The following is a 14,508-nucleotide window of genomic DNA, read 5'->3' as shown; positions in this document are numbered from 1 at the left end:
GCACTCGATGTAAGTAATGACATGTTCACACTAGAGCCGTTAGTGGAATACGTCAGTGATGGTGTCTATGCTTTTGTGCTGAAGCATTGCAATTTTTTTTTATGTGTCCTTTTATAGTATATCTTTTATTTAGCTTCGTATTCTGGTATCTTTTTTGATAGATGGAATTCAGTTCTATAACACCGATTTCTAAAACTGACACAAAAATGATGTTTCAAATTAAAGCAAAGCTTACTGCTTTCTCGAAACTTTTCGTAAAAGTTATAAAGGAGAAATTTTCTTTTATCGTTAAGAGCACCGTTGAACCAAATAAACATATAAATATTGCTGAACGCTCTACTGTTACTAACTTGACCTCCTTTTCTGATTTTTCTATCTCCGCATTCAAGGACAGCTCTGAAGTTGATACTCTATGCACTGACTTCTCGCATGCTTTTGACAAAGTATGCCACCATATCCCCTTATATAAGCATGAGTGTACCGGCTTCCATTCTGTGTTCTTATTTAGGCTAGAATCCTACATAACGTATAGGCTCATGTGCATTGAAATTGAAAATGATTTAAGTCTCGCCTCTATGTCGCAATATCTGGAGTACCGCAGGGTAGTATTCTTGGTCCCATACTATTTGTGCTTTTTAATAATGCCATTGGTTTCTGCTTCAAAAACTCTAGTTTCCTTCTTCAAAACGACATTAATGATCTAGTTGACTGGTGTCGTGCCGAACAATATTTCCCCAAGAATGCTTCAACATATCACTCTCGAAACCATACCGCTCCCCCTCCTCATCCTATGGCATTTGAGCCGGCTAACTGGCGTCAGTTAACGAATATGTAGAACTAGGTGTTGTCTTTGATACCAACTTCACCTTCATATCTGATGTGTCCTTTCAAAGGCCTACATAAATCTAGATTTCCTTCGCACATATCCTAAAGGCTTTAGAGATCCTTATACCAAGAAAGCCCTATACAATTCTTTGGTGCGCTCTAAATTAGAATATGCTTCCATTATTTGGAACCCAATCTATAATAGCCATTCGACCAGAGTAGAAAGAGTTCAAAGAAAGTTTGTTCTCTTTGCCTTATGCTCTATAAATTTTCATGATCCGCTGCCATCTTATTCTTCTTTTTGAAAACTTATCACTTTGCAATCACTTAAAACAAGGAGAACTGTGCAGCTCGTCAAGTTTGTCAATGACCTCATTACAGGCTGTCTGGATGTCCAGCTTTTCTTCGCAATATACCGTTTAATGTGCCCCAAAGACCTCTGGAGTCATTCCTACTGTTTTATTTGTCTGCTAGTCGGGCCAATTAAAAGCAATTTAATCCAATATTCCGCGCCCTTATCGAACTTAATAGACTCTCAAAAATTATGTTGGTGTGCCAGAGATACCTTCAGGTCAGCTATTATGATCTATATTATTAATTTGACATTATCTTTTCTTTTGATGGTTACGGAATTGTGCTATTTTGGGAAAATTTAAAGTTTGCAAATAAATTAAAAATAACTTTTTAGATAAATTCGACACTATCATGGCATCAATTGGGTACAGCAGTATTTTCCATTTGAATATTTTGTAATCATATCGGCATTTTCTTCAGGAATAGTATTTTGAGATCATTTCGAATCAAAAAGAAATTGTTTTCGGGGCTTCAACGGGGTGATTTCAGGACTACTTTGGATACGTGTTAAGGCAACTCACTACGCCAATCTTCAAATGCTCAGTAACCATAAAAGTCTCTTCAATAAAACAAGTTGGACATGACTTATAGTCCATCATGCCTGCGGGTACTTGATCTAAACCGATATGCTAAAAACTATTTTCTAGAATAATTTATTATAGATTTGTTTTGATGTTTTTAATACAAACCAATAACTTGTTCAAACTCTTCAAGAAAAAATCATTAACCTTCCGATAACAAATATAAAGCTCTAACTAGTCGATATTTTTCAATAGTTAGTCGATAAAAAATCGGCACCAAATAAGAAAAAATCAATAAACCGTCAATAAAAAACAGCGTTTGTGCTCGATAACAAATTTATAATATTTCGATAACAAACCGACCGCAAACGAATGACAAACCGACAACACCTCAAGGAAAAGGAAAACGCATATATCCCGTCGATACATCTTGTCTTTCCTCCCCCTTTTTTCTGTTTTCTTTCCCTTTCATTTCTTCCGATCACTTGCACATATTACGCTTGCAATAACCCTCCAGCTGCATCCCATTCCACCCTTACACTTGCCTTACAATTACTTACACTACATACTCTACAGTCGCACTATCCACTTCCAAACAATACGCTTATACTCACACCTACCTACCGCTTACACTTTAGATTCCCCCATTTCGTGAGCGAAGGTGTTTGATCATACAAAAATAAATCTTTCGCTCTGAACTTGTAGTTAATGCCACTTTACAACCGCATGTGATTCGACTATAAAACTACGCTAAACCTATTTTCAATATTAGTTTTATATTTTTTGTTGTTAGTACATAATATCTAAAAATATTGCAACATCATGTTAAGACACCCCAAATAAGTGAAAGTGATTTGACAAACGAGCAAGCGAATAAATGGTGAGCAAGATAGATAAAGTAAAAGCTAAAAGGGCAGAGACAAATCGATAACATTTGTGCGAAAAAGTAGCTGAAGTAATGGTGAAGTAAAATAACTGATAGGCGAACGAAGGAGTAGTACATAAAGGATCAGGAGAAAATGGTAAACGTATGGGTATATTTTTTAGTTTGATACTTCTTCTTAGTTTTCCCCATTAATAAGACAGTGACGCGCATGCGCTTATAACTATTCACACTTGGAACCTGACATTAGACGTAAGACGAATAGATCTGTTTCACTGATTAAGTGATTCGAGCGTTTTTCAATTTAACCTACATTTTTCTTTACTAATAGTGTGTTGTTCTAATTGAAATGCATTTGTATCATATCTGAATCTTAATTTAACTCGTTGATTGCATCAAGCTGCTAGCTGATAATTTATTCAATTATATGGAAGAGGCTATTAGCATTCAATGCATACTCTACTCTGATAGAGAGCTTTGGTTTGGTCTAATCTTTCCTTATTTTATTAATTGGCGCTTAATAAACGAAACGATTTTCGATGTCTAATAAATCGCACCAGTCGCTTCTTCGCTGAACTAAACGACAAATGCCAAGTGGTCATAAAACTAACCGTTGATATAGCCGTAATTGACCTTAAACTATATGTATATATATGTTACATGTATAATAAAGATAAATTCAACTATTTAAGGTCACTAATCAACATATTTTAAGTAACTCTACCATTTTGTCTATGACAGTTAGCTATTAATAGGCGTATATTTGGTTTTAATATTTCCGATATTTAAAAATCGTTGGATCTGTTTACTTTGAAAAGTTATTTTACTTTATTCAGGAATAGAAAAAAGCTTAAATTTTATACTCAGCAAGTATATAGTATGACAGAAAAATACCCGAACAAATTCATAATGCTCATTACTCAATTACTCGAATTATAACGATTTTTTGAGTAGGTCGCATTTATGTACAAACAAAATTTTAAGTTTTCTGTACAATTTGTAGAAGAAAACAGAACACCTCTATAGATAAGAACTGTGTTGGTATTATACCCCTGAACTTCTTGAGTTTGCGCTGTTAAAAGGTATGGTGGGTCCGCTAACAAATTTCAAAACACGGATCGGTGATCGACAAACTAGTATCCGGTATCCGTAATAACTAGGTAATCTATGAGTTGATATTACATAACTGGTGAATCCTTAAATAGTGAGCAAGCAACCGTTGGATGGTACCAAAACTACCTATAGTTCGATGGAAGGTGAAGCGGTATCCTAAAACACGTTGATTGGTTATCGGCAGGCCAGTAAACCGATGTTGTTGTTGTATTATATATAAAGACTCTCCCCGAAAGTTTTGGGGAATGTTATCGATTTTGATGGTCCTTTGCCGGATATAGATCCGGTACGTTCCATTAACAAAGCATCCATAAGGTACTATCCCGACCATATCGGGAAAGATTTGTATGACCACATTAAACCTTCGAGGCCATACAGCCCTCCTAATACTCTAGTGCAATGAGGAACTTTGGATCGCCAGGGCCTCGCCCCCTAAATATGTATGCTACATTCCACTCGAGTTTTGAGGTAGCTTTGTATCGCCTTTATCAACCCCTTGAATCCCAGTCGGTGACCGATGAAAAGATATCCGGAAGAGATAGCCGATAATTTAATATCAAATAATTGGTGGTTATCAAAATGTTATAGATTTTTATAGATTCGTTATAGAAAATTTATCGATGCAGTATTAAAAAGTTGTAGATATGCTATAAAATTGCTATCAACTATTTATCGAACAATAATCGATATGTTGTCGCAAAGTTTCTACCTATTTTTATCAAAAGAATTTATTGAAAAGTTATCGAGTTTTAATCAAAAAACTATCAATTTGATGTCGAAAAATGTTTGAAGTTTTATAGAAGCTTTAACAATTTTTATCGGCGTGCTATCGATTTGCCATCAGCAACTCAAAACTTCGCTGTGAAACAGAGAGAAACAAGACTTCAGTATGGAATCGATATCCTCAACCAGGTAATTCGTTGACAAAAAACGGATAACTCGAGAATAAAAATTCGCATTCGATAATAAGCTGATAGCTGCTGTGTTTTTTTATATTTACGACACAAACCTTTTCAGCACAGTGTATTACGCATATCAAAATTTAAAGTGGAGAATAGTGGAGACACACACTTTTTAGTACTAATTTTATGCGCAACAATTTCATAAGTGTAGATAAAGTTATGCACTTATTAATCCATATAAATTTTAAATGCATATTCCTGTATCAAGTAAAGCTCAATATGTTGTAGTTTAACTTCAAACCCGTTGGCAAACTTTAGTTAATTTAAGAACATTACATTTCAAGAACTACAGCTGTATGTTTACATATTGTAACGAATTTATGGAAATTCCGCTTATTTGAAATTTCTGCTAACGTTCGAATCGCTAAACTGTTGAATAAATAACTCCAATATTCAGTAATGCAAAATCGTCTTTTTATAGACTACGTTGGGAGTAGTACTCATTATATCTTTTACTTCACAATTATTTATCTACGACATTATTAATGGCAATATCGATTGTCCCATGCTTTTGGAGTCTTTGAACTTTTACGTTCCATCACGGAATTTGCGGCAACATAACATGTTTTCTGTTGATCAGTTTAAGTCTAATTATGCTCTAAATGGGCCGATCATACGCGCTCTAATTGCCATCAACTCATTAAACAATGATCATTGTATTGATTTTTACGTATCACGCTTTTGGGTTAAAAATATGTTATTCTCTATATTATGTTAATTTTTTAACACTTTCTACTTATATATAAGAAATTTTTGTTATTCTAGTCTGTAAGATAATTGTAAATCATAGACTGAATAAATAAATATGAAATATAAATATGATATTAAACTTCACTTCGCAACAGATAGTGTGTTTAAATCAGACTGATTCTGACTACTAAGCTTTCGCTGCTTTTATACTCTCTGTTGCCTCGTTCACCAATTTCTCCTAAGGTTTAGATATTTCGTGAACTTTAAGCTTATTTACCAGATATACACATGTATATTTGTTGGTTGTATTCATATGCGTGTGTGTAAGTGAGTACTACTTCGGCTGATGATGACATGCGTCTGTGAGTATCTCTCTGTTACCTTGTATGTATGTTTGTATATGATGATTGATTTGTTTTCGTGCATATTGCTTAGTATCGGCTTAGTGATTGTAGTATCTCTTAGTGATCATAATATTCGTCACACTTCCCTCCATCTATGTCTGATCGTCCCGATCACACAAATCTCTTGATCTGATAGCCTCTCCAAATGAACCACCCTTCTATTTCGTGGTTTCACAATGGTTTGTGTGCGGTATGTATCACTTATCTTCTTCAAAAATTTGCACGGGCCTTCCCAACTGCACCAAAATTTGGATAGAACACCTTTCTGCCGGTGAGAGTTGTATAGCAGTACCAAATTTCCCTCCCGGACACCTTCCGAATTATTGTTCTTGTCGTACCTGTGTTTCATCCTACTATTCATTATCCTGGACCGTTCCCTCAAACTCTGTTGTTTGGCCAAGGAACTACTTCGCAGAGCTTGATCTTATCGAATTTACTTTGCAACATCAGTATCGTCTAGACGGTTCACAACAGTAGTGTCACCTGGCTTGAAACCACCCTTGCATTCTTTCTGGGAAATTTTTCCTTTGTTTTAATGCTTCCATTAAGGTTTGTCAATGCCATTGTTTCTCTCGCCGGTACCTTCGGTTTTGGTTTGTTTGACCCATTCGTTCCACATGTCTTTGTCCGGCTTTCTGTCTCCGATTTTCGTGGTCTTTGTAGAGTCTCCTCCACCAGCACCCGCTTACTGCTGAACCCATTCTCTAAACTGTAGTTATGTGGTACTTCTTTGTTCTTATACTGCATAATCCTTTTCTGTATATCGATCCTGATCTCATGGTCAACTAAGAAGTCCACTCCCAATATGACTTCATCAACGATCTCCGCCACAACGAATTTGTGTAGAACCGTGACCTTCTCAATTAACACTTCACATATCACTTCTCCTGAACTTGGTTATAGTCGCCAGTGACCGCCGCAACCTTGCTCCAGGTAATGGCTTTACTCTCCTATTGACCAAATCAGCTCGGATTAAGGAATGAGATGCGTCTGTATCTACAGGCAGTACACGCTCCTTGCCATCCACATTCCCTCTGACGGTAAGACTGCTCGCTTTTCTTCCAATTTGCGAGATAGATATCACAGTACATTCAATAGCGGGGGCAAGTTTTCGATTTTTATATCTGACTTATCTCCTCCAGCTTTGCGTTTACGACCAGCCAAGTTGGAACTATTGGAGTTGGTGCTACAATAACGTGCAATATGCCCTGACTTCCCACACTTAAAGCATTTGATTGCATAACTATTCTTCTATTGCGTTCCCTTTGAAGCTTCGAAAATTGCATAAACCCACTCTGGTCTTTCTACTTCCACACGATGAGCTTTGTATGCTGGTTTACTCAATAGCGAGGCAGTGTCCCGAGTCCATGCATGTGATACCGTTTCTGAAAATGTTGGCTTTAGGTTTGCGTATGTAGCTCGCTTTGTTTCCTCGTCTCGTATGCCATTTATGAAGTTCTGTATTTTTACCCTCTTGGTATATTCCACGGGTGCGTCCGCATTTGCTAGATGGGTCAGTCTTTCAACATCTGACGCAAACTGCTGCAGAGTCTCATTGGCTTTTTGGTAGCAGTTTTGCAAATCAATTTGATAAATCTTCTTCCAGTGTTCGCTCTCGTATCGTCGTTCTACAGCAGCCATCAATGCTTCATAATTGTTCCGCTCTCGGCTGCTGGCCCCTTCAATGCTACGAATAGAGCTACAACTTTATTTTCAGCTTTCGAGTTGTTCACGGCTGCGTTATTTTCAAACTCTAGCTTAAAGGCCTGAAAAGGAACAGAACCGTCAAAAGATGGAGTTCTTACCTTCGGATTGCTCGCTAGAACAGCCGGGCCATTTCGTTGTAATTGCTTCATACGACCTTTTAAATCACCGACTTCTGCCTGAAATTGTGCAATTTTTGCATCCTACGATTCAAGTTTTGATGATGCCTTTGCTTCCTGTCCCTCCAGCTGCGAAGATATGCGGGCCTCTTGTGCTTTCAGCTGCTCATCCAACTGAGATGTAATATATGTTTTCTGTTCTTCTCGTTGAGATGACATTTGCGATGACATTTCTGAAATGCGTGCCTCATGTGCTTCCATTTTGAATGTTACTCTCGATCTTTGAGGAGATATTGCAGCCAAAATCATGTTCAAGTCTGTGCTCGTAACTGTCTGCGATGTTTCGCTTTTCTCTTCAATTTGTGTTGTTGTCTCGTCGCCATCAAGATGAAAGACATACCCTTCCACGTTAATTTTTTTGCTTCCATTGCCTCTCGCAGTCGTGCCTGAAGTTCGAGTTTATTGCTGATTGTATTCAATCCATGGCTCCCCAACTCCTTCTTCAGTTGCTGGATCTTCAATTCACTCCACTTTGCCACGTTCTTTTTGTATTCGAAATCTTCGGAATTTATTCAACAATTCTTCTTCTGACGCCAATTATAACGAATTTAGGGAAATTCCGCTTATTTCAAACCTTCTGCTAACGTTCGAATCGCTAAACTGTTGAATAAATAACTCCAATATTCAGTAATAGAAAATGGTCTTTATTAGACTACGTTGGGAGTAGTAAAATTATACTTCACAATTAAACTTCACTTCACAACTGATAGCATGTTTAAATCAGACTGATTCAGACTACTCAGCTTTCGCTGCTTTTATACTCTCTGTTGCCTCGTTCACCCATTTCTCCTGAGGTCTAGTAATGTCGTGAACTTTATGCTTGTTTACCAGCTATACACATGCATATTTGTAATATGTATCCATATACTCACATACTACCTCGGCTGACAATGACATGCGTTTGAGAGTATCTCTCTGCTACCTTTTATGTATGTGTGTACATGATGATTGATTTTTTACGTACATATTGCTTTGTATCGGCTTAGTGATCATAATATTTGTCACAATATATAAATTCACGAATATTTTGTACTCACGTCTTTTTTCACACTCCACTTTAATAATTAAAAGGAAAAATTTTATTGTTAATATAGCCAACACTTAAAAATGTCAAATAACTTCCACACACCAGACCGCAACCCATTGAGTGAATGTAATGAAAAACATATGATTTGAAGGAAACCCGAAATGGTTGAGTGGATCAAATATAATCCAGGGTGCGTTCAAAGTGATCACTCGACGGTTGATCAACAGTTGTGTTTTTTATGAAAGCACCCATAGATAAACAAGAAGTTTTTGGAAATTTATCAAATTGATCTGGAATATTTAGTGAAGTTAATGTGGAAAAGCAACTTTTCATTATCTAACAAGCGAACAAAAGAAATGAAATACTTAAGAAGCGAACTTGATCTTTTTGTGGCGACTAAGAAGGTGTTTTTGTTTTAGTACTATTTGTTAACTATCTTACATAATTGACCTTGAAAAAGATTAAAACTATTAGATGATTAATACGTGAGTCTTTTAATTTAATTACATCCAATTAATCAGGCTTTCCTAATAGTGAAGTGTGAAGAATTGGATTTGTTCATACAAAGAAATATTTGTTAATTAATTTTAAATTAATTTATTGAAAAATTGTCTGTAATTTTTCTATTCAGCTATAACACCACAACAAATTTAAGGCAAAATCGACGAGTTCATTATCTATTACTACCATCAACAGACAGGTAGTTGACTTCAAACGAAAATGAATCGTATAGATTATACGAACACTATAAAATATTATATAATAACATAAACTAGCACGAACATGCAATAAAACAACAACAATATATACTATGGCAACAACAACATGACATAACATCGGCAAATAAACTTTCTTACGTTGTGCACACCAAAAGAGTAAACCCCCAACAAAAGGAAAAGGCAAAGCGAGAAAAGCGGAAGAGTTAATAAAATAAAATGCACTAACAGCACTAAGTGAATTATAAACAAAGCAAATAAAAGAAAAAAAAAAAACAAACAAATGCTGAAGCCATCATTCGTAAACACAAATGCAAATAAAACCGATTTAAGCTTGCAGAAAATGCCGACGACCACGAAATCTTTGCACATTTCTCTTTCACTTTTACTTGAAATCGAGATGCGATCATAAAAAAAAACGCAAACAAAATTAAACAATTTTTCCAGCATAAAACAGACTTTGTGTAAAGATAAAATGCAATAAAAACGTAAGTAAATTGAAAGAAAGAAATTTTTAAGAAAAGCGAATGAAATACTCTGCATGCACTTGAACTTGTTGCCAATTTGCGTTGCACTTGGCGCATGCGCGAATGCTTGCGCAAACATTGCTTTGTTCGTTAGTAGAGTGCCGAGAGTTTTTGAAAAATTTTAAATTAAATACATTCGCAACGGCTATTGTTGTAATGCAAAGAAATTAAAAACTTATAGTTGATTAGTTTCGGTTATATTTGAGGAAATATTTATCAAATAAGGTAAGACCAGTACTGCACCCTGTAGGAATTTCACAATTTCAAATATATGATATACGAATGAGACACCAAAAAATTATAGTAAACGTACTTTTGATCAAAAAAGATTTAAGTGAATTTGTGAACGTTTTATCAGTTGGCCGCTCAGAATGAAATGAAATTTTGTGTGAGCTTAGGTTCGGTTGACTTGATCACTTAGTAAAGACCTTACGTATGTCCATGGTGTTGCCAGATTATAGTACATGTACAGGCAGTTCTCAACCACTTTATGAAATGTTTAAATGTCGGTGAAGTTTCTTCTTTATACGCTGCACTTTCTTCATATATATGTAAAGCTCATTATTATACTTCCTGGAATAATCGTCGTCAGCATCACTGAAAGGACCAAAAATCTTTCGGAGACATTTTTTTCTAGATGACTCCAAAAGCCAGTTTATTTTCTCTTGACACCGTCCACGATTCCAGGCCATACATCAGAACAATAATAGAGAGCGAGTTGTAGGGCGTGATTTTTTCCGATAGAACTTTACTTTTCAATAGCCTCCCCAGTCCGAAGAAGCATTTCTAGGCAAGGGCTATTACCCATTTGGTTATTCATCTGACATTGTTTAGGATCTTACCAAAACACCCACTTCTTTCCTCTATATCTAATCCAGAAAAGACAGAATTTACGCCGCGTTTGTAAAGGCCAATAATATCATGATCATCAGCATACGTCAGTCATTGTACGCTCTTATAGTAGATAGTGGCATCACGGTTTAGCTCAGCTGCAAGAATTGTCTTTTCTAACAGTTGGCTAAGGAATTGCACCAAAGGAAATCGCCTTCTCTAAGGTCGCGTTTGGTTTCGTATGACTCGCAGAGGTCTTAACCTATCTTAACGCAGCTGGCGGTGTTGCTCAACCTTATTTAGCAGAGCTTTATTAACTTTGAAGGGATTCGGCAGGTGAGCAAATAGAGAGAGAGTTTCGATTCTCTTATCGTTAGCCTTCTTCAGGATCTGGTGCGTCGCGAAGATCTGATCAATAGAACACTCAGAAAAACCTTGAATGAAATGGCACTTAAAAAATTTTTTCCTCTTCGCATGGCCAAAATTTCTTCAAAATGAGGAAAAAATCCTCAATTTGAAGATCTTTTCCTCATTTTGAAGAAATTTGGCCATGCGAATATGGAAAAAATTTCTTAAGTGCCATTTCATTCCCATTTTTCTTCAATCGGGAGAAATTTTTTTCTGAGTGTAGATTAACCAGGTCTGAAGCCGCACTGATAAGATCCAATCAGTTTGTTGACTTTAGGCTTCTCTCTTTCACACAGTACGCTAGGTACAACCTTACGGTTCACCTTTCTTATGGATTAGACAGAACACGTTTGAATTCCAATCCAGAGGCATGCGCTGGTCCGACCATATTGTGCATAGAATTATAGGTTCGTCTTATTCCTCGCTAGCTAGCAATGAAGGGAATGCTTATTTCACAACTTAATCACTTTCTGTACGTCTGAGTAGAATAATCATCAACTGTCTGTTTTCTTGTGAAGATGCGCGCATTTTGTCCGCTGCAAAGAGGGGTGTAAGTAACTTGGCTGCCACACTGAAGTGGTTCAAGTTAATGTTAGGATCTCGCAAAGCGCGCACATCTAGGACACTGGAATTATGCGTGCTATTGATCATTATGTGAGCTACTTCCTTGCATGTTCCTCAACCAGGCGACAGCTAAGTAGCTCGATGTATAGTTTTGTGTGCTGGTACCTGGTAGAGCAGACGGCTATATTTCGAGCCGCGCCGAAGTAAATCAGCTGCAAAACGTTGGGGTTGTTAAATGTTGGAGGCTAAGTTTTCGGACTGTTGGGACCAAGGAGCCATTCCTGCCTCACCCTGCTGTCAAATGTGCATGCCTTATTTTAATATCATATCGGGGTCATTCATGGTATATCTTTTTAAGTTTCTCATAGAATGAGTTTCCTTGCCGTACGCATCGTTTTTTGGTGCATGTTATATTGAAAAACTTCCCACTGATAAGGATCGCGACAAGACGGTGTATCACAGCTATTAGCGGCAGTTCTTGACGAAGAAGCTTTTTTCCCACCACAAAACCAGCTCCTTGGTTCAAAATTGCGCTTTTGTTCATATGGCCTCTGTAGAAGACGAGATCCTATCACGTGCATTAATGCTTGGTTGATAAGGGGCCTGCTAAAGACACCTTCATCAATATTTGGACGGCGGCGAGATTCTTATGCGCAGCCGTGCGCGGCGAGTGGAAAGGCACCAACGCTCATACACTATCATCGTCCTCAACTATACATCGCAACCAGCAGTCTAATATCATTAGCCGGCAATCGCGAACACGCTCGCGAACATAACGTTTGTTATCATACAAGTTGTAGTGGTGCACTTGAATATCCTTTTATATACAAACTGAAATAATTAATTTTTAAATAAATAGCGGAACTGCATTTGTAACGTTTTAAAAAAAACGCTAATTTTTTTATTTAGTGAAGAGTGTAGCGAATAAAGGCCAGTGAGTATTCAGGCCCTTTTTGGCCATACATTTCCATACAACAAAAAAGTGTAAAAACTATCATTAATAAATGGACCAAAGCAGACAAAAATGTGTCTTAAAATAAATGATAAATGTAAGGCGCGATAACGTCCGAAGAGATCTTAGGATCAAGTGCTCCCTAACTATGCCTATATATTTTTGCATTCCGCCACAATGCCGGTCATGTAGTGGGTCCGCAAGATATAGACCCTTACTTATACTCAGAGGCGTGTTAAAATTGTACTACTTAGAACAAATTTACTTAGGGCAAAATTTTATACAGAAAAATCCGGCAAGAAACCGACTACACGAAATCCCCAGCACCAACATATTTTATTATCTAGTGGCTTTTGATTTGATATCTACAAATTAAAGAAAATTTCCACACTTCAGCATCTGCTGATAGAGAGATGAATAAAATTGAGCGCATGCGTGAATGAACTCGCTGAGCCTTTCTCTTAATGCAAACAAATGCGGTGTTGCAATTTTTTCTTCTTTCAACTTATTTGACGACAGCTGATTTTGATGCTGAATATGGCTTGTTTAAGATAGTGATATTTTTCTCGATTCATTACGTTCAATTCCCGTTATATTTGACTTAACACTTTCACTGTCATTCAGACTTGATTTCAGCATAAGCGCAAATATATTTTATTAAATATCTTTGACATCATGCTTCGAATGCAATACGCATGCGCTTTAAATATATTTGCGTCATTATTGCTGATTGCACTTTTGCGGTTTTTAGTATTTAATAATAGCAAATAATGTCATACTCTTACTCTCATTTAATCAATATAACTTTAGATCCACTTACCTTCATTTTGTTGTTGGAGAAAAGCCTGGCGTGCGACTAGTTTTTAATTTTGAATATTTTGTCCAAATACGGGAGCTATTTCAAATCGAGTTGCCTTGACCAATATCCAATTCGTTTGGCGAAGCTATGCGCTGTTGCGTGTCAAAAATCCGTTAAAATAAATAAAAGTGTAACAAAACTGCGAAAAACTTTGGCACTAATAGAGAAGACGCTTGGCGACGTTCGTTGTGTTCAATAATGAAATCACTTTTACTTGCGACAGCTCTTTGTATTGATTAAATGTACACCGTAAAAGTCAAACCGAAAATGCGCTAAAAACAACTTTGTACAATATTCATAATATCTATATGTTGTTGTTGTAAATTAACAATTTATTATTTTTCTTGTTTTGCTTTTCACTGAAAGTGCGCTATTTGTTTCTTCGTTTACTTTGCGTTTTCTGTGGTTCGTTTCACATAACTTTCTTTTCACTTTTGGTGAATTTTTTGGCTGCTTTTTGTTTTTGTATTCAGGCACTTCTTCGTTATTTCATTTTATTTATTTATGTAATTTATTGCATTGCTTGAGTTGACACTATTTTTCAGCTTTGCGCTTTTGTTACCGCACTTTGGCACCGACAACCGCGCGTTTTCGTTTTGTGAGGTCACTGGTATCACCGCCGCTTTCTTTAAGCTCTTGCTATCTCGACGTATTCCACTAATCTATCGTTCGCCACTGTAACTCCTTTGACTTTTAAAGTAAATGTTGCTGCATTAGCTGGCAATATTTTTCTTTAGCTTGAAGAGCGCGCTCTTTTATTAATTTGCAGATTTGTATCTCTGTGGCATTTATCGTTTGTAACTATTGTGGCCTGCGTGCGCTTCGTGTATGGAAATATATATTTTTTTACTCTTTGCTACAATCGTTTGCTCGGCACATGCATGACTTTGCTCAAAAATAATGTACTCTTCATTTTTGTGCTACTATAGTCAATTCATTAAAATGTGTTTTGTTGCTTTTCGTGTAATTAAATTAAATAATTTTTGAGT

General features: G+C 36.5%; 1 protein-coding gene across 2 annotated transcripts in view; it reads right to left on the bottom strand.

Moving 5' to 3' along the window:
* The window catches only part of LOC137238330 (uncharacterized), a 54,384-nt gene extending 40,213 nt beyond the window's left edge, over positions 1–14,171 (bottom strand). For both annotated transcript variants that reach the window (XM_067763195.1, XM_067763194.1), the window contains exon 1: positions 13,481–14,171. In XM_067763195.1, the coding sequence (XP_067619296.1) occupies positions 13,481–13,486 (6 nt within the window). In that variant the 5' untranslated portion in view covers positions 13,487–14,171. The remainder of the gene's footprint in view (positions 1–13,480) is intronic.
* Positions 14,172–14,508: the final 337 nt, after the last annotated feature.

Source organism: Eurosta solidaginis, chromosome 1 (genome assembly GCF_040869045.1).
Source record: "Eurosta solidaginis isolate ZX-2024a chromosome 1, ASM4086904v1, whole genome shotgun sequence".
Taxonomy (NCBI): domain Eukaryota; kingdom Metazoa; phylum Arthropoda; class Insecta; order Diptera; family Tephritidae; genus Eurosta; species Eurosta solidaginis.
The sequence above is the reverse complement of the archived record's forward strand: the minus strand, read 5'-3'. Positions and strand labels throughout refer to the sequence as shown.